Below are 25,415 nucleotides of genomic sequence, written 5' to 3' on the forward strand. Positions count from 1 at the left end.
CATGATTGTTTAAAATAAAAAAGCCACATTTTATTTAATTTTAGCTGCAAAATATTCACATTTATCCAAAGCATGACAGCAGGCTTTAGCTCAGTGAAGTCTTACATTTTTCTTCATGCCCAAGTCAGTGAGGGTCTTTAAGAACTACAAGCAGTATGATAATATTTGCTAAATCAACTGCATTTATATAGTAATTTTATGCAAATTTTTCTCTCATTCACCCATCAACCTGCAAGTGCATGATCAGTTATAAACATACATTATAATATAACATATATGAACTTTCAACACAATTCAAATATCACAGTCAACAACACTTTATAGTTCAGTATGAAACTGTACCTGATTCTGACTGAGTGCATTAAAAAATACAAATAAAATTTAAAAAAGTAACATTTTATTTAATTTTAGCTGCAAAATATTCACATTTATTCCAAGCACAACAGCAGGCTTTAGCTCAGTGAAGTCTTATATTCATATATATAGTCAGTGAGGATCTTTAAGAACTACAAGCAGTATGATAATATTTGCTAAATCAACTGCATTTACATAGTAATTTTACCAAAATGTTCCTCTCAGTCACACATCAACACTCACAAACGCACTGATGGCAGTGAGCTACCATGCAGGCTGCTGGTCTAAACATCAGCAGTAATTTGGGGTTCAGTGTTTTGCTCAAAGACACTTTGACATGATGACAGGAGCAGCAGGGATCAAACCAGACCACATTTCAACTTTATCTTTTAAAGTCCGAGTGACTACGATGGTTGTTTATTTCAGCTGAGGATCACAGATAAAATGTAGTTGATCCTGAATTTAACAGTTTTCATTATTCATTGATATTTCTTAATAATGTTATAATAGTCAAGCTACAAGTGACATTATAAACATTTTAATCTCTTCTGAGTTGCAGCCTGAAATCCTCAGTCAGGAGTCTCCTGGTTGTTTCCATCAAGTCAGCTGATTGTCCAGGATGACTGAACTTTTATTGGTCTGAGACCCTTAAAAATCACAACATAAATCAATATGATCTTTAAAATCCCTAAAAACTCACTTTCATCACAAGACCTTCTCCTAGTTTGGTCCTTTTAACTTGGCCCATTTTAATTCTGTTGTTTCTTTTATTGTTTTATTTCAATGATTGTTTGATTATCCTGCTTTGCTGCCTCATTAACACATTTTTTATTTTTCACTCTGTTTATTTTTAAAGACCAAAATGACATTTAAAGATTAGTTTTGGATATTTTCAAGTCTATCCTTTAATGTCAGTGTTTGTTTTTTCGTTAATTATTCCAACAAAATGTTTGTGAGGTTACTATAGTTTTAGTAAGTATGATGAAGTTAAATGTTTGGGATTGTAGTTATGAAAAAACAAGTTTATAGTTCTTGCAGCTGAAACTGTTCTGTCCTCTGTTTGAGGTATTTCAGTCTTTTATATTTGATATCATGTTGTTGCTACACTGCCTCCTCCTGGTCCTGCTGCAGTCAGACAGGAAGTTTAATCTTTCAGTTAACAGGTTTATACAGTCGTCTATTTCTATCTTTAAATCTAAAACCAGGCCTCAACTTAAAAACCATCCTTTGGTGGTTTATTTCTTCACTCTTTTGGTCTAAAACTCAAACTGGTCCTCACAAAAATCAAAATACAACAGCACACACACACTTCAGCAGCCAACATTGTGGCACACGTCAAGCTAGAAAACCTCCTGTTGATTATGTGGACTGGTTTCCTCTTAATGATCTCAGCCTGCAGGAGAGAAAACACAATTATATTAAAGAAAATCTCAACTTTGAAAACACAAGTTCTCCAGTTAATGTTAATCCAGTTAAAACACATAAACTACATTGAGTCCATCTGACTGATATGTTTGAATTAAAACACATGTAAGACATAATTATCTCGTTATAATGTGTTTGTTTGTCATTGTGTGTTCTCCTTATTGTGTGATAATAAAAAACAAAATAAAATATTATTTACATGATTTACTGTCTTGAAATGTAAAATTCAAGCCCTCCATTTAAAATGTTTGTACTGATTCAATCAGAAAACACTGATGGAACTGAATGATATTCAGAAATTTGAAAATGAAAAAATACAGAAATAAATTCATGTGATTTATTTTTAATGTACTCAATCATAGATAATATTGACTCAGTGGTGGTCGTATGGGTGCCAACAGACAAGCTTTATGTCTGAGACGATCAAAACAAATGTCAAGACTCTAAACATGAGATAGATATAAAGAATTTGTTCTGTCGTCTGCTCATTATTAATATGTTGATATAATACATTATTTAAACATATCTTTCTTACATATACATTTGATGCAACACCCAGCAACTCCAAGAAAAACAACAACACCAAGAACTGCAACAGCAACAATCCATCCACTGAGGGAACCTGAAACAGATAAAAAGAAGTTAATGTAAGACTCAGAATGTAACTGTAAATCATGTACAGACATCATAACCTACACAAAGAGAACAACTAAAGGTGTGCATGCTCCTAAAATCTAAAATGATTGACAGATTAAAGCAGCAGTGAGATGACTCTCAGCAGACACAGTGATATTAGCATCGATCTTATGAGCAGTTTCCTCCTGCTGGGCTACACAGCTCAGAGGTTGGTTTTGGTCCCAGTAGTGAGGAGGGTCATGTTGTTGTAGCATCCTCCTGTTTCTGAGACGTGTTGATCCTCAGTAGGAAGGATGTTTCAATCACTGTCCTGTCGCTCCACTTTAGGCTTTTTACAGGTGACTTTTGCTACACTCCTGCCGTACCTGAGATCTGCACATGTGTGTGGAAATCTGTCCATAGTCCAGGTTTTCTACATCCTGAGCCGAGGATCACAAGTACAAGTCTATGATGGACTCTGGATTAACATCTTCACTTTATGATAGTTGTTGTCATCACTAGTATTGATAAACTTTGGTAAAACAAGATATTATCCAACCAGCTGAACATGCAGCTCAGAGGTTTATGTTTCACTGAGACATTAAGTAGCACTAGCTAGCTAACATAGACTTACACTGCTGCAGCTAAACTGCAACAACTACTGTCCAGTAATGTCAAGATTTAAATCAACAGATGCTTCTGCCTGGTGGTGAGTCGACTCTACAGCTACTGAAGCACAATGACAGCAGAGTGATACAGTCTGGTATTATGCAGCAGGAGTCTGTTGAAGCTAAATACACTTTAACTCATGAAGAAAAAGTCATTTACATTCAGTTTATGACTAAATACCTTCAGATTCTTTTTCACATGTTCATATCTGATAAATATTTAGAGATTTCTGGACACATTCACATATTTTAGTTCACATGTATACTGAGATACAGTTTACTCTCCACACACATTTGCTAATAATATAAACCCATAAAATTCTCTTTTTATATATCTCTATTTCATTTCTGTAAAATGTTTTAAGAGTATGATCATTTATTTCACTGTGAAACGACAGATAAGGTCATGATTTGTGAATTTGAAATTATCTTTCAATCTAAAACTTCAGTCTCTGCTGGTTTAATAGTCAGAATTACTACAATTATAAAATGATAATTAATGTTTAAAATCTGCAGCTACAACTTAAATGAACCAAAGAAGACATTAACATTTTTCATCATTTCACTGAAACAGGGCGAATACATACATACCTAGTTTTTAATTTAAGGTATTTTATTAACTTTGTATAAATAACAGTAATCATATAATGTTAGTGTCACAGAAAACATTTCAAATAATAATGTTTTAAAATAATTTTGTACCAGAACAAATTATGCAAAAAGTTGAATGATGTCTAAACATTATATTTTATTTCATCTTATATTCAGTGTTTGTGAAAGAATTTGAATAGTAGGTTATCATTTTATAAATCTTTTGTATATATGTTACAAATGTTTTCAAACTAAGGAGTCAATGTTTGTTATCAACTGAATGTGATGTAATGTCATCGTCATTTTGGGGACACATGTTGGTGAAGAAATCCTAGATATCTTTGTCTTAAGCCTACTGTTCTAGAGACCATACTTGTTTGTAAGAAGGTGTAACGGTTTGTGGAAGTGTCCATTTAGGGACCAGACTGTTTTTAGCTTTGCTTCTGGAGAGGTATAAAGCTGTCTAGTTTGAGTTCACAATCTTTAGGGAAAGGGCCAGCTGAACAACATGCTCTCTCTCCAAAAATACAAGATGATTGTATTTTTGTTTGTGTTTGGACATTTGTATAATTGTTACTGATGATGTGATGGATTGTACAGTGTTTACAACTGCTTCAACAAGTAACAATGTTTAATGCTTTCTTTATGTCTCCATGTGCCTTCTTTCTCGAGAGAAAATTTCCACAACATGTTCATGTTAAGTGTTTTACAGAGAAGCTGAGAGGTTGTTGTTTTATTTACTGGAGAAGAATCTGAGTTCAGCCAATTTACACTTCGTACTTCTGCTGAATCACATCTGACTGTAAATCACAGGTGTGTGTATCACACTAAACCTCCATTCTGTGTCCACTTTGTTTCAGCCTTATGTTTAATCAAACACTTATAAATAGTTGAATTGTACTACATGCTTTAATGAGCTGCACAGTGTTAAATATAAAACAAACCACAAGTCAAATGTTGGTGAATGTGAGACGTGAACATTTGTGAACTCCTGGTTTCAGGTCCAGACAGAGGAGGATGATTCTACTCAGATGTAATAGTCAGAATGTAGAAAGGTTCCCTGTTGTTTTCATATTAATCTTCACTTTAATAATCACAACGTAATGCTGGATTTGAAGTTAGTTCTGCTTGTAATGAACCAACATCCAGCTGTTCCACAAGCAGTGAATGAAGCGTCAGGAAGTCACATGATCATAAACATGTTTGTTATCTATGATCCTCACTGCAATAGATGAAGATAAAGTTTTACTATTTTAAACCCAAAACCTTTTTGTATTAAATTAAAGCTCCTTAGTGAGCGTCAGTCTGTTTTAGTTCACTTGTGGTTCATTCATTCTTCAGTTTCATGACCTTTTTGTATTTGTGGCATGAAAATTAAATCGGGTCTAATGAATTAAATCATGAAATTGCAACTTTAAAACATAATGAATATCTTTACTGGTAAAGTCCATATTACTGTGTTATTTATTTACCAGTAAACATCTGTAGCTGCAATCAGAAAGTCATCAACAATGTAAACACAGAAATCATTTCAGCATCACAACTTATAATCAAACTGAAAACAAGACGAAGGCTGTTTCTGACATCACTTCCTGTTTACTATGTAGTGCACTATACTGACTGTCCACCATTTTATTTCAGTGTCTGAGTTTGTACATTAATCCATTTTTAATTATATTTTATATATTAATCTATATTTTTTTCCACTTAAATTCTCACCAAGGAATAAAAAAGTAGAGTCCATGACATGTTCACTACTTTATGTTACAAATTCACAACACAAAGCTCCACATTTTATAAATGTGAAAATTACCACTGTGAGACTCTACAGCTGTCAGTGATGAAGATAAATGATGATGATGAGTGAAATCTCAGTTTATTACTATTTATTGATGTAAAGGGAAAATTGAATGAGTGAATGAGGAAGTGATTTCAGACACAGACAAAGAGTCTAAGAGCTAAATGCTAAAAATGACAACGCTAACATGATCATGTTTATCAGGTTGACATGTTAGTTTGTTAGCATGTTAGCATTTGCTAATCAGTGCTAAACAGCTGAGGCTGATGGGAACGTCATTAGTTTTTCAGATATTTTTGCTTGAACCAAATTATTTGACAAATTAAATTTTGACCTGATGTTGGTGATAAATGAAAACTCAAAGAATCATTAAATTTATTATGATTCATCCTGACGGGACACGAATGAATCCATCCAATAGTTTTTGAGATATTTCAGTTTGGACAAAGAGATGGACCAATCAGCACTGCCTTCCAAGAACCACGACGCCAGTGTGGCTAAAAATAAGCTTCAGGAGGCCAAGTGATAGAAAACTTAGCTGTTAATACTTTGTAAGATACAGTTTGTGTATTTCTTTGTTGTGTGTGTGAATAATATTTATTTATGCAATTTAAAATGAGAGGAAAATTACACAACTAATGAACATTAATGAGTAATTTATTTATTAACAATATTTAACATAAATCACACTGATGTCTTTAACATTCAGGCATATTGAACTGGAGCAGAGCTGGTTAGAATCTGTGATGATATTGATTCAGTTTATTATTATTATCACTCTTCACAGTCTGACAACAAGTGGAGCTTGTATACTGTAACTCTGAACTACAACAATTTACATTGTTGTCAGATAAATATTTTTACTGTTATTTATTACATCTTGAACTATATTGTCCGTTCTGTTGTAGGCTGGTTGTGTCATTAGGTGTAAATATTTCATAAGAACTAGTTTTTGTGGTTTAACTTCAGTGATGAATAAATCTCTACTGGAACCAGTTCTGTTCTAACTGGTCACATCAAGTCTGAACTTACAACCAGCTGCAGCAGCCGACTACAGGAAACTAATTTTAACATGACTGACTGAAAACAGACACAGTTCAGGCAGCTGATGGATCTATTTTGCAATGTAATAAGTGAAGAGAATATTTGTGAATTTCAAGTTTTCATTTTCCAGTAAACACTGCAGTTTCAAAGCCTTTATGTGTCTTCATGGTATCATATTATTACCAGGCTCTGTCATTGTATATATTTAGAGTTTGGTCCTAGTTTTTAGTTTCAGTTCAGTTTCTAGTTATGAAATAAAAGAATAAAATCATAAATAACTAAAATCTTTGAGTCTTATGTTGTTTGTTGTGTGATTCATGTGTGACTTGGCTGCTGTAACACTGTAATTTCTCATTGGGATTAATAAAACACTCTATCTCTCTATCTAGTATATCTGTCTGATTACAGCTAATAAGAAGTTCAGTGAGCTTCAGTATATTTTGGTGACACATTAACTATCTACTAACTACTATCAATGTAAGACCCTTTTTTTCTTTTCATTTATAATATGAAACTTTTACTGATTCTAAGGATTTCAGTCTCTAAATCAGCCATGTTGTGACAACCATTTATAAATCTATTACAGAGTTTGTGTGTGAATTAATTAACACATTTTTAGTAACGATTAATTAGTATCAGACCAGTGATTTAACTGGGTTTTACCATTCAAGTTAAATGAATGTCTGAGTGGAGCCTTTTGTAATGTGTAAACTGGTTTTCAGGAAACATTTGTTTCACCATCAACAAACCAAATGCAGAAGTTATTACAGCATCACAAGCTGCAACATAACTTACTAAAATATGTTTTAAGATGTCAGGAGATATTAAACCTAACAGCTAATAGTAACTGTAAAGGTTCATCAGGTATTAATTTGGTTTTAATCTTTCTAGATGCATTTATGGAGGAATGTTTTAGTTTAAGAATAATGTGCATTAATACAGTTTAGAGTGAGAGTGAAATATCAGATGATGCTACATAACAAACATAACTGACTCATTTAGTTTAATGTTATTATTGTCATAACTTCTTTGAAATACAGTTTAACTTAAAGTGAATCACATCAATTTAATCTGTCAATTAAAATCTGTGATGTTGAGTGATTCATGTTATCGCTCATCATAGTTTAACAAGTGGAGTTCACCCACTATAACTCCAGTTTAACCAGTGTCAGGTCAAATAATGACCTGTTACCTCTTCTACTCACTCTAAGCCAGTGAGAGAAGAAGTGGTGACCAGATGTGATACAGTATATTATAGTGTGAGATGGAATAACTTGTGTTTTCATACTGTGAGTTTCAGACTGAACACAAAGTTTATTTGACTACTGGAGTGTTTTTACAGTCTGTGTTTATTCAGCACAAAAACTTATTGTACTGAACATACAGACGTTTACTATAACTGGCTGAGAATGTACACACTTACTGTGTGTGTGTGTGTGTGTGTGTGTGTGTGTGTGTGTGTGTGTCTTTGTTATTTCCTCCAGACTCTCTCACTCTCCCTCTTATCTCTGCACATTACTGAAGTGGAGTCACAGAGCTTCAGTGTAAGTGTGAAGTTTTCACTCAGTTTAAAATGTTTTCAACTTGCTTTGAGTTCATTCACTTTGTGTTCAGTCTGAGCACACATTGAAATTTATTCAGGACTAAAAACATGTTAATAGTTAAAATCATTTGGATATGAAGATATGATGAAGAAGAAACTCACCACTGATGTTCACATATGTCTCAGCATAAGTCTGATGGTTGATTTTCTCCTGCGTAGCAACACAGCGATAGTTGTCGATCTTGGTCACAGTAATTTTGAGGATGACGTTGTAGCGGCCTCCTCTTTCTGACTCCTTTGTTTCTTCAGCTTTAAGGATGTTTCCATCACTGTCCTGCCAGTGTAATTTAGGTTTTGGAAAAGCATCTCGAACTTCACACTGCAGCAGCGCCGAGTCTGCTGTTTGATCAACTACCGTGACATATGGCTGTGGAGCTGCACCTGTGAACAAAGTATAAAACAATAACTTGTAAAGAACAATTACAGGATCAGACATGAACTGTAATACTGGGATGTTTTGTTCAACCTGTCTCTGCTTGTATATGATCATATTTCAGAGGAAAAACAGAGAAACAGTGAAATAGAAAAGCACATCAGCCTTAACTACACATCTCAGGAATGTTTGATAGAACATATTTCAAACAAGTTTCAACTAAATATTTGGTAACTTATCACCACTGCAAACACTATTTCTGACTCATATCATGACAGAGACACATACAGCGAAGAAGTTTGGACAAAACTTGAATTTCTGTTCAGTTTCTTGAGCTACAAAAATAAAAATGAAATCAGGTGTAATTTGTTGTCTGAGATGTAGACAGTATTTTCTATCACACTAAAGTCATATAAACATTGTGTATAAAATATGAATCATAGGTTCTTGTAAAGCATGTTTGAGCCTTTGTGTTATCAGAGTTTAATTGTGTCAGTGAGAAACATTTGATCAACAGTCTCAAGCTGCCAGAATGAAAAACTGACCATCAGATTAGTTGTAGTTCTTCTTTAGTAGCCGACAGCAGCTGATCAAACATTTAACTGGAGGTTTTTATTTTCTCACACAGGAAGGAGAGCATTATTGTTTTAAACTAAAAACTACAGGTTTGTTCATGTTTTATAATCTCAATTCCTCCTAAAACCTAAAATCCATTAAAATGTGAGATTCATACAATATTCTGTACGACACTAAACTAGTGATGTTACACTCGATGCAGACGACTCAATATCATATCAACCTTTCAAAGCAAATGTATCGCAGCACGACGTTTCAATGCTTCGCTTCGCTACACCAAAAATCATGTGACCACCCTGCAGACGCCTCGTTACATCACACTCGTACCTGAGAGGTGTTGTGCTGGTTTTGGATACAGGGTGTGCTTCTCAATCTGACACAATATCTTTGCTGTAAACTGTTTAAAAGTGATCTGTTTATATAATAGTCTATAGACTTTACTGAACAACATATCAATAATGAATCAATAACACCACCTATATTCTGACTAACTGTTTCATCACAGTCTCAGATTGAATCCATCCATACAGATGCAATACCAATAGTTGCTCTGCAGATGTCGCTATTTTGACTGAATCAAATGCTTCAGAACAGTGAACCATTTTCAACACAACTGCTTCATATTGATCCAGTGCTTCAGAAATCTGTTTCCCCGATCAATACACTAAACTAATATAAAACTGTCTCATGATGCTCAGATCTCATATTCAGGTTGTGGCTACAGGTTTGAGACACTGACTAACACTCAGATTAGCTGCAATTCTTCCATTTTAACAAAAACAATCTGATAAACAATCACACTGTAATTTATTTAATTCTGGAAAATGTTTAAGGAGATCATGATCATTTATTTTGTTTTTCATCTTAAACTCTTGATTTCTGAATCTGAATTGATCTTACATCCTAAAATCCTTTAAGATCCCTCAGAGATCAGTGATCAGCTTTTCCTGATGACACATCTAAACAGTAAATAAGTTGAACAGTTTTCTTTATTACTTTAGTGTAACAGAAAACACTGCTGAGATCTCAGACAACATATTTCAAATAAGAGAATTTTAAGATGATTTTGTAGCAAAACAAACTGAGCAAAAAGTTGAAGAATAAACAAACTTTTATAAATCACTGCTCGTTCAATAATAAACCTACCAGTGTGATTATTGTGCTGAGAGAAACAGAAAGAGAGAGGTTGTTGTTTTATTTGCTGAGAAGAATATTTACACATTAATTCTGCTGTGAGGAAGCTGCCAGACAGCACTTAGAAATATACAAACACCTGACTGTAACACAGACAAAAACTCACCAGTGCAAACACTATTTCCAGTAAACACATATAACACATATATAGTGTAAAGAAGTTTGAATTCTTGTATAAACAGTCATTATGTAAAACTTGTTATTGGTGTAGAAATGTCTCCACTCATAAGTGATGTGAAATTAGACTCACGTAAAAATACAAGAATGATCCCTGATCTGTTTCACAGTTATACAGATTTTCTAGTTTGTGAATGATTGAGGCCTGTAGGAGTCAAAGTTACAGCAGGTGTCAGATGTAGAGACAGTGACGTCATCATAATCAGGACTCACCTGGGATGTTTTTAGCTTTTACCTCCACACACCTGGACAATCACTGCATGAAGCTGGATGTACTTAATAGGTTTAAGAAAGTTACAAAATTTATTGGACGCAGTGACACAAACTGCAATGTGTCTCAAATATCCATCATGTTTGATAAAGAGGGAATCTCTCCATACATGGTTGCAGCGCTGTGGGGACGAGGCCCTGCCAGATGTGTTTTCTGACTATTTGACTTGAGTCCATCTGAGACTCTTAAACCAGTCACATCAGTAAATAAACATTTTATAAAAACACTCACCAACAACAAGCTTAATGTGGAATATTTGTCTTGGCTGATGACGTGGAAATTCACAGGTGTAGTTTCCACTGTGATTCACTGTCGTATATCAGATACACATTATTGTTCCAAGCAGAGTATTTTTACATGTCTTAATCCATGTTTGGAGGAGATCTTTAATTTACTATAATTGATCATGATCACTATGAACTAAATAAAAAGACAATAACAACAAATCTCTGAACTCCACTCAGACAGCGAGCACACCCAGAGTTCATCTACTATACTGCAGAAATATCACTGTCCACAAATATAAAGCATGTTTGATACAGAAGATGGAGTTTCCACAGACACAGCTGCTCCACCATGAGGACGACGCCCCCACCTGTTTTTAGATCTGATGGATCATTATAGATACTGTAGAAAAGGTCCTGATGTGAACTTGATCCCAGTAAGAATGTATGGCTTCATTATAGTAGTAAAGATTTCAGTGGTTATATCAGAGGACTGTTGAGGCTAAACTGCTGTCTCGTCAGAGCTCTGAGTCCTGATTGGCTGAGACACACAAACCTGCCAGAGGTTAGTTGGACTGCAGGTTATCAGGAGGACACAGGCAGCATTAGACCTCAGCAGTGCCTCAATCAACCACCAGCTCACTGATACAGTCCTCTTATACTGGTTTCTTTCTTGTTGGGACTTGTGTGTAACTGACCAGTGTAAGTGCCAAAACATTTCATTCCTCTGTTATATGTAAATGTTATCTGCTTGTCTGCTGCCTTTCCTTCTGACTCCAAACAGTGATTTAAAAACACAAACCTGTGTCATGTGTGTTGACAGTCTGACAATTATTCCACCTGAAGGACGGTACATAACATTATGTTTGGTTCAGCCACTAGATGGCAAATGGCTCAGTAACTGCTTTTCAGTTGTTATTGACTGGATATATAGACAAAGTGAACTAATATGGTTCTGAATTAATATATTGAGTTCATGTGAATCCCATCAGGTAGATAAATGTGAACTAGTGTTGATTACACTGTTATTTACAAAGCTGCCATCAAAGCAAATAGTGGCTACTTCAAGGAATCTAAAATATGAAACATATTTTGGTTTGATTAACAGACCAGTAAAAAGTAGAAAAAGTAAGTGTCCAAATTTTTGACTGATACTGTATATATTATTAGATAACTATTAATATAATATAATATATATTATAATATATATTGTATAAGATTATTATTATTGTTTACTGTCATCAAACCTGACAAACAAGAGAGTGAAATATGCAAAGTTATTATGTGCTGAATGTTTCAGAAACCGTCTACAATCCTCAACACAAATATAGGATATTGACCACATCCAGTGCATTAATTATTTGTGTTCTGATTGATAACCTGGGAGATTGCCAGTCACTTCCTGATCGAACACATTTCTCATCTCTGATCTACAGATACGATTTGTCTCCACACTAAACACACAAACAAGCTGCTCCCTAAAATAAACCTGACTGAAGAAACTAACCAGAGAGAAATGAACATGTTCTGAATATTATCATAGACATTACTTTATATACTTTCTCTGAATCACAACAATTAACCCTTTGAATTTGACATTTGAAAGAGGAAGCTCTGAGCGCACGAGGAAGGAGGACGGGTGGAGGAACAAAGCCGCTCCTCGACAGAGCACCGGGGAGCTCTGGAGGAGAGAGCAGGGACAAAGCCGGAGCCTCTGCACCTGATATCGCACTTCTGAGAAACTGCGTATCAAACATTTGGCAACAACTAGCCTACCGAAACAAATTAAGTGAAATGAAGTACAGTAAAAGATAAAAACATGCACTATAAATCCTAGTTTTAAAATGAGGAAGTCATAAAATACGAGATAAGAACTCGGTTTCCTGAAACGTGCTTCAGTAACTTTATAATTCAGTTTGATCAACAGTCTAAATAGTTTTCTTACCGCTTCTGACACCAAACGTTACTTCAAAACAGATGAGAGGAAAAAACACGAGAAGAAGAAGCTTCATAGTTGTCGAGGACGTCTGAAGATTAAACACAATGTCAACACTAAATGAAGACGTGACGACTCGGTCTCATCTGAAATATACTTTCGGTTTCTCAGGTCCTTGAAGCAGCAACAACACTGAAGTCATTACTTCTTTGCCACTCCCTACTTTATTTTTATAGACCTGCTCTATGTTGAAAGTGCCCTGAGAGAAGTAATGCATCAGGACACGTAACATTTCACACAGGTCAGACATAATTTTACACAAACAAACAAAAAAAACAAGTAAAAACCAATTAACACTCATTGTTTAAGAACTAAAACCAGTGTGATTATATCGACAACTTTTCTTAAAAATGCAGGTGATGAGGGAGGTTCAGTCTTATTCCCTTTAGTAAAGAATCTCAGACAGGGCCAGCTCGAGCCATTTTGGTGCCCTAGAAGAGATTAGGATTTGGAATATTTTTATTTCTTATAAATTAAAATTACTTCTCAAACAAACAAGTCACGTTTTAAAGAATGAAGAAATTGTTAAACATTACCAACTACCTTTACCTGTTTGTTAGTTACTTATAAGACACTGGCACTTGGTTATTCATAGATTACACTGGATAGATGACTCCTTCCATGACGTCATGTGCCCAGAACGTTCTGGACTGTTTTCATGGTTTTTGAGTATTTCACTGCAATTTTTCCAGTCATTTAATCGATTACTGATTAGGTTGTAGTTGTTGTTTTTTTGTGAGAACAGCTTGCAGCAGAAGCAGTAAAGACTATTTTTTTCTTGGAATATACCACCCAGCTTCTCTTGATTTTCTCTCCATTCACTAGTTTTCTGTAAAAGCGGTGGTGATGGAACTTCTCCCATCCTCTCATTTTGTAAATGTAAAGCCTTATTTTACCTGATATGGCCTCTGCTGACTATCTCCGTCCTCACTATGTCAGACAGGATCTATAGCTGCTGCCTTGATGGACTCACATACTTCAGGATCTGATCCAGTTGATGGTGTCTGCAGGCTGTAGAGTAACAGGTTGTTGTGCTAGTTGTCCTTTCACCTAAAGGCAAATCTAAACATACATGCAAATATAGTTATTAATCCTTTAGTAAGAACACACAATGATTCATAAATTACAACACATGAGGCAATAAACACATCTGAAGCATAAATTATAGATAACAGTTGACCAGAACTGTTCAATTACATGAGTGAAATAAGGTCAAGACTCCAGATTTAAATTATTTTTGATGGGAATAAGTTATTCTAGCTTTAATGTGTCCTGTAGACATCTTGAATAAATATAGATGGTTGCAGTCTAATATTGATTAGTGTTTAAATTAGCTATGTTCCCTTTATTAATATAGAAATGATATTTATGATTCGATATATTTTATTGTGCTAGTTTTACCATGATAATGCAAGCATGTGAGAAATCATCATAAATGTTATTATTATTATTATTGTTGTTGTTGTTACTTGTACTTGTTACAGTTACACCTTGTTACTAATTAAATGTAGGTCTTTGTTAAATTAAATAAAGTTTATTTGTACAGTTCTACTATATATGCAGTAGAATGACACAAAGGATTTAGTGCAGTGGTGTAACAGTCTGGATGTTCTGTATGTTTGAATACAGCTGCAGGTCAACAACATCTAACATCATATCAAACACTCCAGCTACCTGCAGTGAAACACAGCCTGCAGCAGGTGAGTTCTGTTCATTGTATGTTACAGCTGCAGTTATATAACTAATGTCAACATGGACAAATCCAGACACATTTTTGCTGTAATTCCATCAAATATTCACAATCAGTGAAAGCAAATGCTAACTGCTCATCCTTTTTTTTTCTTTTTTTTTTCTTGGGATTTATATGTTTTTTATCATTTTATTAAAGGCATATCTTTATCATTTCCGTTATTGTTGCACTGCGGTGGGCTGGGAGGAACAGCGTTTTGGGGTGGGTTTTTTTGAGTATGCAAATACAAAAGAAAATGACAAACTAAATCTTGGATTTTGAATCTTGAACATATGTAACTCATCCTGTACATCTGATAGGTTTTGTCCATTTGCCCACAAATGGATGCAGGAAATCTATTTTTATTATGTCAATCCTTTGGCCAAACCTTTAACCATTTTCTTACCCTTCACAATGACAGAAAGCCATGGGAATTAGTGAACCTACACTTCAAGTAAAGTGTAATAAGTTGGAGGGGAAAGTGTCCTGTAGATCAGAGAAAAGACATCAAAAGCAGGTAGGACCAGGACCACAAAACTGCAGGATCCATTAAAACAGAGAGAAAAGAAACCTGATTACATGGTTTAGGGGTTAAGCTGCAGATCTTAAGCCAAAGACAACACAGGTTTTATCACCATCACTAATCACTATCTAATAAATGCATAAAATGTCTGTGTTAAGGTTTTCTACAATGTCAGGAATAAAAAAAAAAAAAAAAAAAAAACTATTAACACAATAAATTTTCAGCTATATTCATCATTTATCAGGCTGGTCAACTGTCTGTTAGTTAGAAGCAGTTTTAAATACTTTGTATCTGCTTCGTAGTTTCATTCAGAGTGTTTTTATCCTCAAAGTCTTCATCAAAATCAGATGTTGTGTGTTAAAATCCAGCCAATACAGTATCATCACTTTTCTTTCTCTTATCAACAGAACAGACAGAAACATCCAAAACAGTCACAACATACAGTTTGACATTTTTCATGTTTTATTCAAATGTTTGAACAGAAATGATGAAGAACTGCCTGAAATTACATGATAACCTGCAAGTGCATCATCATTTAACATGAACATAGATGAACTTTCAGCACAATTAGTTCAGTATGAAACTGTACCTGACTGATTCTGGCTGAGCACATTAAAAATACAAAGAAATAACGTATGCTTGTTCAAAATAAAAAGTCACATTTTATTTAATTTTAGTTACAAAATATTCACATTTATTCAAAGCATAACAGCAGGCTTTAGCTCAGTGAAGTCTTATATTTTTCTTCATGACCAAGTCAGTGAGGATCTTTAAGAACTACAAGCAGTATGATAATATTTGCTAAATCAACTGCATTTATATAGTAATTTTATCAAAATTTTTCTCTCAGTCACACATCAACACTCACAAACACACTGATGGCAGTGAGCTACCATGCAGGCTGCTGGTCTAAACATCAGCAGTAATTTGGGGTTCAGTGTTTTGCTCAAAGACACTTTGACATGATGACAGGAGCAGCAGGGATCAAACCAGACCACATTTCAACTTTATCTTTTAAAGTCTGAGTGACTACGATGGTTGTTTATTTCAGCTGAGGATCACAGATAAAATGTAGTTGATCCTGAATTTAACAGTTCTCATTATTCATTGATATTTCTTAATAATGTTATAATAGTCAAGCTACAAGTGACATTATAAACATTTTAATCTCTTCTGAGTTGCAGCCTGAAATCCTCAGTCAGGAGTCTCCTGGTTGTTTCCATCAAGTCAGCTGATTGTCCAGGATGACTGAACTTTTATTGGTCTGAGACCCTTAAAAATCAGAACATAAATCAATATGATCTTTAAAATCCCTAAAAACTCACTTTCATCACAAGACCTTCTCCTAGTTTGGTCCTTTTAACTTGACCCATTTTAATTCTGTTGTTTCTTTTATTGTTTTATTTTCAATGATTGTTTAATTATCCTGCTTTGCTGCCTCATTATCACATTTTTTATTTTTCACTTCACTTATTTTATTTTTAAAGCCCAAAATGACTAAAAACTGTCTCAGGTAGTTTGATTGTGTTTCTATGCAGTTTCATGTCATTTATCTATGAACTATAATGTTCTCAACAACAGTCCAGTGGATGGTTTTATAGTTGTATTTCAGCTTGACATTAAACCACTTTATGAATGAGATCAATCTATTGTACATGGACAACAGAGTCTGAATAAAACTGAGAAATAAATACTAAAATAAAACAATAAAAACACAACAGAGCAAAGAATCAGAGAGGAAATGACTGAATCTGCTCTCAGTCGGCATTTTCTGCTAAAGCTGCATAAGAGTGGAACTATATTCCATCAGAGTATTAAACACGTACAGTTAATATAACTGTCACTTAATCTTATCACCAGACAGAACATTGAAATTCTGCAAACACCCAAATTAATTTCTATGACGACATTTTTGAACATTTAAAGGTTCATTTTGGATATTTTTACATCTATCATTTAGTGCCAGTTTTTGTTTTTCATTAATTATTCCAACAAAATGTTTGTGACCTTAAAACAAGTTTAAGATCAGTAGCTGAAACTGTTCTGTTTAATCTTTCAGTTAACAGGTTTATACAGTCGTCTATTTCTATCTTTAATCCTAAAATCAGACCTCAACTTAAAAACAACTCTTTGGATAAATGAGAACTGGACAAAATTCCCAAACTGCTTCAAAAATGTCTTCACTCTTTGGTCTAAAACTCAAAGTGATCCTCACAAAAATCAAAATACAACAACACAAACACACTTCAGCAGCCAGCTGTTTCAAGCTTGACATTCTCATGTTGATTATTTGGACCAGCAGCACGTCTGTCTGCAGGAGAGAAAACAAAATTTTATGAAAGAAAATCCCACAAGTTCTCCAGTAAATATTCACATGAACTGCATTGAGTCCATCTAATTGGTATGTTTGAATTACAACACATATAAGACATAATTATCTTGTTACAGTGTGTTACTGTTTGTGTGTTCCCCTTACTGTGTTATAATAAAATTAAAAAAGTATCACTTAGATGATAAACTGGCTTGAAAGGCAAAATTCAAGCCCTCTAAGTATAATGAATGCACTGATTCAAAAGGAAAACATGGATGGAACTGAATGATATTCAAAATTCTGTATAAATGACCACCTATGCTAATAGATTCATGTCTTTGAAACACACATATGTAATGTACTCAATCATAGATAAATGTGGACTCAGTGAATTTTATATGGGTGCCAACTTGCCAACAGAAAGCTATGTCTGAGAAGATCAAAACAAATGTTAAAACTAAACATAAATATGTGACAGATATAAAGAATTTGTGTTGTCTGCTCATTATGAATATGTTGATGCAATACATTGCTTGGACTTACCTTTATTACGTTTTTGTAAGATGCAGTACGTGGCTACAAGTGCAGCTATAATAACAAGACCACCAAAAACTGCTGTAGCAACAATCCATCCAGTGGGTGAACCTGAAACAGATAAAAAGAAGTTAATGTAAGACTCAGAATGTAACTGTAAATCATGTACAGACATCATAACCTACACAAAGAGAACAACTAAAGGTGTGCATGCTCCTAAAATCTAAAATGATTGACAGATTAAAGCAGCAGTGAGATGACTCTCAGCAGACACAGTGATATTAGCATCGATCTTATGAGCAGTTTCCTCCTGCTCGGCTACACAGCTCAGAGGTTGGTTTTGGTCCCAGTAGTGAGGAGGGTCATGTTGTTGTAGCATCCTCCTGTTTCTGAGACGTGTTGATCCTCAGTAGGAAGGATGTTTCAATCACTGTCCTGTCGCTCCACTTTAGGCTTTTTACAGGTGACTTTTGCTACACTCCTGCCGTACCTGAGATCTGCACATGTGTGTGGAAATCTGTCCACAGTCCAGGTTTTCTACATCCTGAGCCGAGGATCACAAGTACAAGTCTATGATGGACTCTGGATTAACATCTTCACTTTATGATAGTTGATGTCATAATGAATGAATTAAATCATTAAATTGCAACTTTAAAACATAATGAATATCTTTACTGGTAAAGTCCATATTACTGTGTTATTAATTTACCAGTAAACATCTGTAGCTGCAATCAGAAAGTCATCAACAATGTAAACACAGAAATCATTTCAGCATCACAACTTATAATCAAACTGAAAACAAGACGAAGGCTGTTTCTGACATCACTTCCTGTTTACTATGTAGTGCACTATACTGACTGTCCACCATTTTATTTCAGTGTCTGAGTTTGTACATTAATCCATTTTTAATTATATTTTATATATTAATCTATATTTTTTTCCAGTTAAATTCTCACCAAGGAATAAGAAAGTAGAGTCCATGACATGTTCACTACTTTATGTTACAAATTCACAACACAAAGCTCCACATTTTATAAATGTGAAAATTACCACTGTGAGACTCTACAGCTGTCAGTGATGAAGATAAATGATGATGATGAGTGAAATCTCAGTTTATTACTATTTATTGATGTAAAGGGAATATTGAATGAGTGAATGAGTGATGTTTATCAGGTTGCCATGTTAGCATGTTAGCATTTGCTAATCAGTGCTAAACAGCTGAGGCTGATGGGAACGTCATTAGTTTTTCAGATATTTTTGCATGAACCAAATTATTTGACAAATTAAATTTTGACCTGATGTTGGTGATAAATGAAAACTCAAAGAATCACCAAATTTATTATGATTCATCCTGACGGGACATGAATGAATCCATCCAATAGTTTTTGAGATATTTCAGTTTGGACACAGGCCCCCCTCCCGAGGAGCCCACTCTGTTCTGATTGGCCAGCTTTACGTATCAGAGTTGTATAACTGTACCGTCAATGCAAACCAAAGATTTCCTGCTTTACTGCTTCAAATTAAAAGCTTTTAAATGACTAACTAACAGGAGACTTTTATTGTGAAGAACTTACAGGAAGTAAAAGTGTATTCCTCACGGAATTAGCGGAGCTTCGTTAGCGGCGCTAAACACCGGTCAAAACAACAACATATGGAGCTATTTGGAGTTATTTGTTCAGTGGATCAGTTAGAAATAACGCAGGGAGGAAGAGTACAAGCCGGAACAGCCACAGTGATGATGATGTTTTATGAAGAGCTGCAGACAACCAGCACACCTCCAACAGGTAAACTACTTATTTTACTTTGCTGTGCTGTGTAATGGCGTCGTGGCTTGGCGTAACTACTCCCGGAAATCTGTCGCGAACTGACGTCAGCTTGGCTGAAAGTAGAAAAAAACGTTGGAAACCGAGCGTTCAGAGCAGCCTGAAACTGCTGCTTTCTGCTCACAGGGATTACTGCTACATACGTTTACCTCGTTATTTGACACGTCGGCCACTTTTAACATGAATATCTGATATTGTGACATTATATATGTCTGAAAATAAAGAAAAGCATAATACCTCCCCTTTAACAAGTGGAGTTCACCCACTATAACTCCAGTTTAACCAGTGTCAGGTCAAATAATGACCTGTTACCTCTTCTACTCACTCTAAGCCAGTGAGAGAAGAAGTGGTGACCAGATGTGATATAGTATATTATAGTGTGAGATGGAATAACTTGTGTTTTCATACTGTGAGTTTCAGACTGAACACAAAGTTCATTTGACTGCTGGAGTGTTTTTACAGTCTGTGTTTATTCAGCACAAAAACTTATTGTACTGAACATACAGACGTTTACTATAACTGGCTGAGAATGTACACACTTACTGTGTGTGTGTGTGTGTGTCTTTGTTATTTCCTCCAGACTCTCTCACTCTCCCTCTTATCTCTGCACATTACTGAAGTGGAGTCACAGAGCTTCAGTGTAAGTGTGAAGTTTTCACTCAGTTTAAAATGTTTTCAACTTGCTTTGAGTTCATTCACTTTGTGTTCAGTCTGAGCACACATTGAAATTTATTCTGAACTAAAAACATGTTAATAATTAAAATCATTTGAATATTAAAATATGATTAAGAAGAAACTCACCAGAGATAGACATGTATATCTCAGCATAAATCTGATGGTAGATTTTCTCCTGCGTAGCAACACAGCTATAGTTGTCGGTCTTGGTCACATTAATTTTGAGGATGACGTCGTAGCGGCCTCCTCTTTCTGTCTCCTTTGTTTCTTTAGGTTGAAGGATGTTTCCATCACTGTCCTGCCAGTGTAATTTAGGTTTTGGAAAAGCATCTCGAACTTCGCACTGCAGCAGCGCCGAGTCCTTTGTTAGATCAACTATCACGACGGATGGCTTTCGAGCTGCAGCTGTGAACAAAGTATAAAACAATAACTTGTAAAGAACAATTACAGGATCAGACATGAACTGTAATACTGGGATGTTTTGTTCAACCTGTCTCTGCTTGTATATGATCATATTTCAGAGGAAAAACAGAGAAACAGTGAAATAGAAAAGCACATCAGCCTTAACTACACATCTCAGGAATGTTTGATAGAACATATTTCAAACAAGTTTCAACTAAATATTTGGTAACTTATCACCACTGCAAACACTATTTCTGACTCATATCATGACAGAGACACATACAGTGAAGAAGTTTGGACAAAACTTGAATTTCTGTTCAGTTTCTTGAGCAACAAAAATAAAAATGAAATCAGGTGTAATTTGTTGTCTGAGATGTAGACAGTATTTTCTATCACACTAAAGTCATATAAACATTGTGTATAAAATATGAATCATAGGTTCTTGTAAAGCATGTTTGAGCCTTTGTGTTATCAGAGTTTAATTGTGTCAGTGAGAAACATTTGATCAACAGTCTCAAGCTGCCAGAATGAAAAACTGACCATCAGATTAGTTGTAGTTCTTCTTTAGTAGCCGACAGCAGCTGATCAAACATTTAACTGGAGGTTTTTATTTTCTCACACAGGAAGGAGAGCATTATTGTTTTAAACTAAAAACTACAGGTTTGTTCATGTTTTATAATCTCAATTCCTCCTAAAACCTAAAATCCATTAAAATGTGAGATTCAATTTTGATCAAATATTTAATATGAACCAAATGAAGCTCTAATGAGACAAGAGGTAAACCTACATTTTAATACCATATTCTTCATTTGTGTGTAAAGAGACACTTTACTGATGTCAAAGATGAGTTTACTGGTCATGAGGAGGACGACTCAGCCTGTTAAACTGTTGTTTAATGTCTTCTGAGGCTCTGGAGCAGCTTTAGTCTTTAACAATAACCAGAGTAATGTCATCAGTGTTATCTCAGCTTGGACTTCAAGACTTTGACAAAAAGTCTGTGTGAACAACTGGAGTTAAAAAATAAAGTTTAGTTTTACAGAAAATATTGTATAAATCTCAGAAAGTAAATAAATGTGAAGAAATTTATCTCCAAAGTAATTGTGCAAAACTTAAAGTGGTGTCCAAACTTTTCCAAAGCAAATGTTTATTATTAAATAAACAATAACAATGAAGTCTGAGATTCATACAATATTCTGTACGACACTAAACTAGTGATGTTACACTCGATGCAGACGACTCAATATCATATCAACCTTTCAAAGCAAATGTATCGCAGCACGACGTTTCAATGCTTCGCTTCACTACGCCAAAAATCATGTGACCACAAATTTGAAGAATAAACAAACTTTTATAAATCACTGCTCGTTCAATAATAAACCTACCAGTGTGATTATTGTGCTGAGAGAAACAGAAAGAGAGAGGTTGTTGTTTTATTTGCTGAGAAGAATATTTACACATTAATTCTGCTGTGAGGAAGCTGCCAGACAGCACTTAGATTCACGTAAAAATACAAGAATGATCCCTGATCTGTTTCACAGTTATACAGATTTTCTAGTTTGTGAATGATTGAGGCCTGTAGGAGTCAAAGTTACAGCAGGTGTCAGATGTAGAGACAGTGACGTCATCACAATCAGGACTCACCTGGGATGTTTTCAGCTGTTCTGTCTTTAAAGACACCATCTAAAAAGAAAACATAGTTATGTTAGAAGGTTTGTATGATATCATCAACATGGCAGACAGGTAGACTAATACTGGGAAAAACAGAACTTTGCTGCCTGTTTATTGAACAGAACTGATTGGAGGAAAAAAAGAAACCCCAGTCTCAGATTTCACAAACATCCTGGTTTAAACTGGCCGCACATTCACAGACACGACTGCTTTGTGTCAGTCCCAGATGGGTTAAGGCTGGAGTTCACTTGAAATGAACTACTGTAGGTCTTACAACGTGTCATCTAAAGGTAAAAGTGTTTATAGCTGCTCTGAACTGAGTGTAAAGCCTGGCGTTATAGAGAGGGGCGAGACGTGATAATCATTTAAATGGTGATAACAGCTCACACTTTCATACAGTCTCCCCTTCAAGACATCCATGCTGTTAAAATCAGGAGTTTGAGAGAGAAGTTTCTCTTTCTTACCTCAACACACCTGGACAATCACTGCATGAAGCTGGATGTACTTAATAGGTTTAAGAAAGTTACAAAATTTATTGGATGCAGTGACACAAACTGCAATGTGTCTCAAATATCCATCATGTTTGATAGAGGGAATCTCTCTATACATGGTTGCAGCGCTGTGGGGACGAGGCCCTGCCAGATGTGTTTTCTGACTATGTGATTTGAGTCCATCTGAGACTCTTAAACCAGTCACATCAGTAAATAAGAGTTTTATAAAAACACTCACCGACAACATGAAGCTTAATGTAGAATATTTGTCTTGGCTGAAGTTGTGGAAAATCACAGGTGTAGTCTCCACTGTCAGCCACCGTTGTATTTCTGATGATTATGGAGGCGTTTCCTGACTTCAGTTCATCATCAAAATGTGAGACTCGTCCTTTAAACTGCTCATCTTGACCTGGATGGTCGTTATTGGTATGAAGTCCTGCATCATAGAAGAACACCTGCTTCTGACCATCTTTCGTCCAGACAAACGATTGATACACAATGTTCTCCTTGCTGCTGAGTGAACAGGGTAAAATGATGTCACTTCCTTCCACGATCACTTTGATGACATTTGGCTCTGGAGGACAAAAACATGTATTAATCAGTATGTTTACATGCAGAATAATCAGGTTAAGACAGACATATGGAAGTTTGTTGTCATAGCAACATATCAACTTATGTTATAACAAGAAACTTTTCTTGTTTCTTGTCGTCTGGAACATTGTCTTCAACAAATCCTTTGCTCTGCCCTGAACATTATATATTTGCACTTGGGAATATTTTACTTTGTAAATATGTTTATAATTTTATGTATGTATAAATGTATTATTATTATTATTATTATTATATTTATTATTTCTCTATTTGTTTTCATCTTTTATATTTCATTTTACTAGTCCTTATTTATCAGCATAACCTCAGGAGAACATCACACTCATTAATAAATAATAACATTTAAGTCTTTTAACTGTTTTTCCAAAATGATGATGATCTTCATCACTGACTACGTCATCAGACTATCTCTGTCTGTCCATCCAACACACAAATAAATATTACAGCTGGTTGAAAAAATGAGTGAGAGAAAGAAAGAGAAGCCAGAGAGAGCGCTGCAGATCGAAGAGGAAAACTGAACTAAACAAAGTCAAACTTAATTCACCATAATTCATCATGATCACTATGAAGTCAATAAAAAGACAGTAAGGACGAACCTCTGAACTACACAGACAGAAAACACCTGCCTGAAGCCTGAAGTCACATCTGAAATGCATCAAACTGTCAAAACTTCTTTCTATCTAAACACTGTGGAGCCATTTGGTAACAACTATGGAAACAAAGCATGAAATAAATAATCTGGAGAACAAGAAACATTAAAGAGGGAAATCACAGCTAATTGTAACTGTAAAGGAACATCAGGTAATAATTAGGGCCTGAGCCCAAAGGGCGAAGACCCTATTGTTTTTCGTGTGTTTCTTTCTTTCTTGTTACGCCACTTTAACTCTAAATTTGACCCCCTAAACATGCTCAAAAACTCACCAAATTTGGCACGCACATCAGGTCTGGTGAAAAATTTGATAAAATGTAAAAATTAACCCCCGAAGTGCCAAAATGTGCTAATGTGTGCAAAAAAATGTGATTTTTATGTAGGATTTGGCCCAAGTCATGGGATTTTTGAGGATATTTCACAAGAAGATCACTCTGAAATCCTTCCTTCCAGCTGAGAGGGAGAGAGAGAATGGGAGGGGGGGATGAGGAAAGTCAGCTCTGTCAGCTCAGAAGCCCTTGGACTGGCCACACTCCAGTTACTTAGTGTTTCTACACATCTGACAGCAGTGTTCAATCCTTACTCTTTTTCAAGTAGTACTTGTGCTCCTAAATGAAAGAATTTAGGAGCATACATATAACTTTAGGAGCACACTGAAAAATGTTCAAGTAAAAGTTTCTTAAAGAAAACTATTCATTACATACATATTTACAATTTATCACATACATATTTAAACTCTTTGTGTGCATGTGTGTGTGTGTGTGTGTGTGTGTGTGTGTGTGTGTGTGTGTGTGTGTGTGTGTGTATGTAAATCACAATTTGTGTTTTTAGGGGTGCTCAATTATGGCAAAAATCATAATCACAATTATCTTGTTCAATATTGGATCACAATTATTTAACATGATCACCTTTTGACTGTCATTTTTGCCAGTTGCTGATGTTCATATATGCACATATTTTTTCCCACTTGGCTGAGGAGACTATTATACGTGCAATCATATATTGTCCTAATGATCAAGAAAGACTATAGCCTATATGAGGGAAGAACTTTAATGCTGAGCTACTGAACTCCAGTCTTCCTAAGTGACAGTA

At 35.0% G+C, this 25,415-nt stretch overlaps 1 protein-coding gene and 1 long non-coding RNA gene across 2 annotated transcripts in view; one reads left to right on the plus strand and one right to left on the minus strand.

Annotated features, from left to right (window-relative positions):
- Window positions 1-1,219: 1,219 nt before the first annotated feature.
- LOC122981168 (hemicentin-1-like) overlaps window positions 1,220-25,415 on the minus strand; it is a 738,767-nt gene continuing 714,571 nt past the window's right edge. The window contains exons 12-16 of the mRNA XM_044349769.1: window positions 23,304-23,639; window positions 22,548-22,586; window positions 8,201-8,479; window positions 2,321-2,401; window positions 1,220-1,747 (exon numbers count right to left, since the gene is read on the minus strand). Of these exons, the coding sequence (XP_044205704.1) occupies window positions 1,743-1,747; window positions 2,321-2,401; window positions 8,201-8,479; window positions 22,548-22,586; window positions 23,304-23,639 (740 nt within the window). The 3' untranslated portion in view covers window positions 1,220-1,742. The remainder of the gene's footprint in view (window positions 1,748-2,320; window positions 2,402-8,200; window positions 8,480-22,547; window positions 22,587-23,303; window positions 23,640-25,415) is intronic.
- LOC122981177 lies at window positions 1,459-17,365 on the plus strand. Its single transcript, XR_006403174.1, has 2 exons — window positions 1,459-1,517; window positions 17,228-17,365. It is a non-coding gene; the product is annotated as an uncharacterized LOC122981177 (long non-coding RNA).

This window comes from Thunnus albacares, chromosome 4 (assembly GCF_914725855.1).
Source record: "Thunnus albacares chromosome 4, fThuAlb1.1, whole genome shotgun sequence".
Lineage (NCBI taxonomy): Eukaryota > Metazoa > Chordata > Actinopteri > Scombriformes > Scombridae > Thunnus > Thunnus albacares.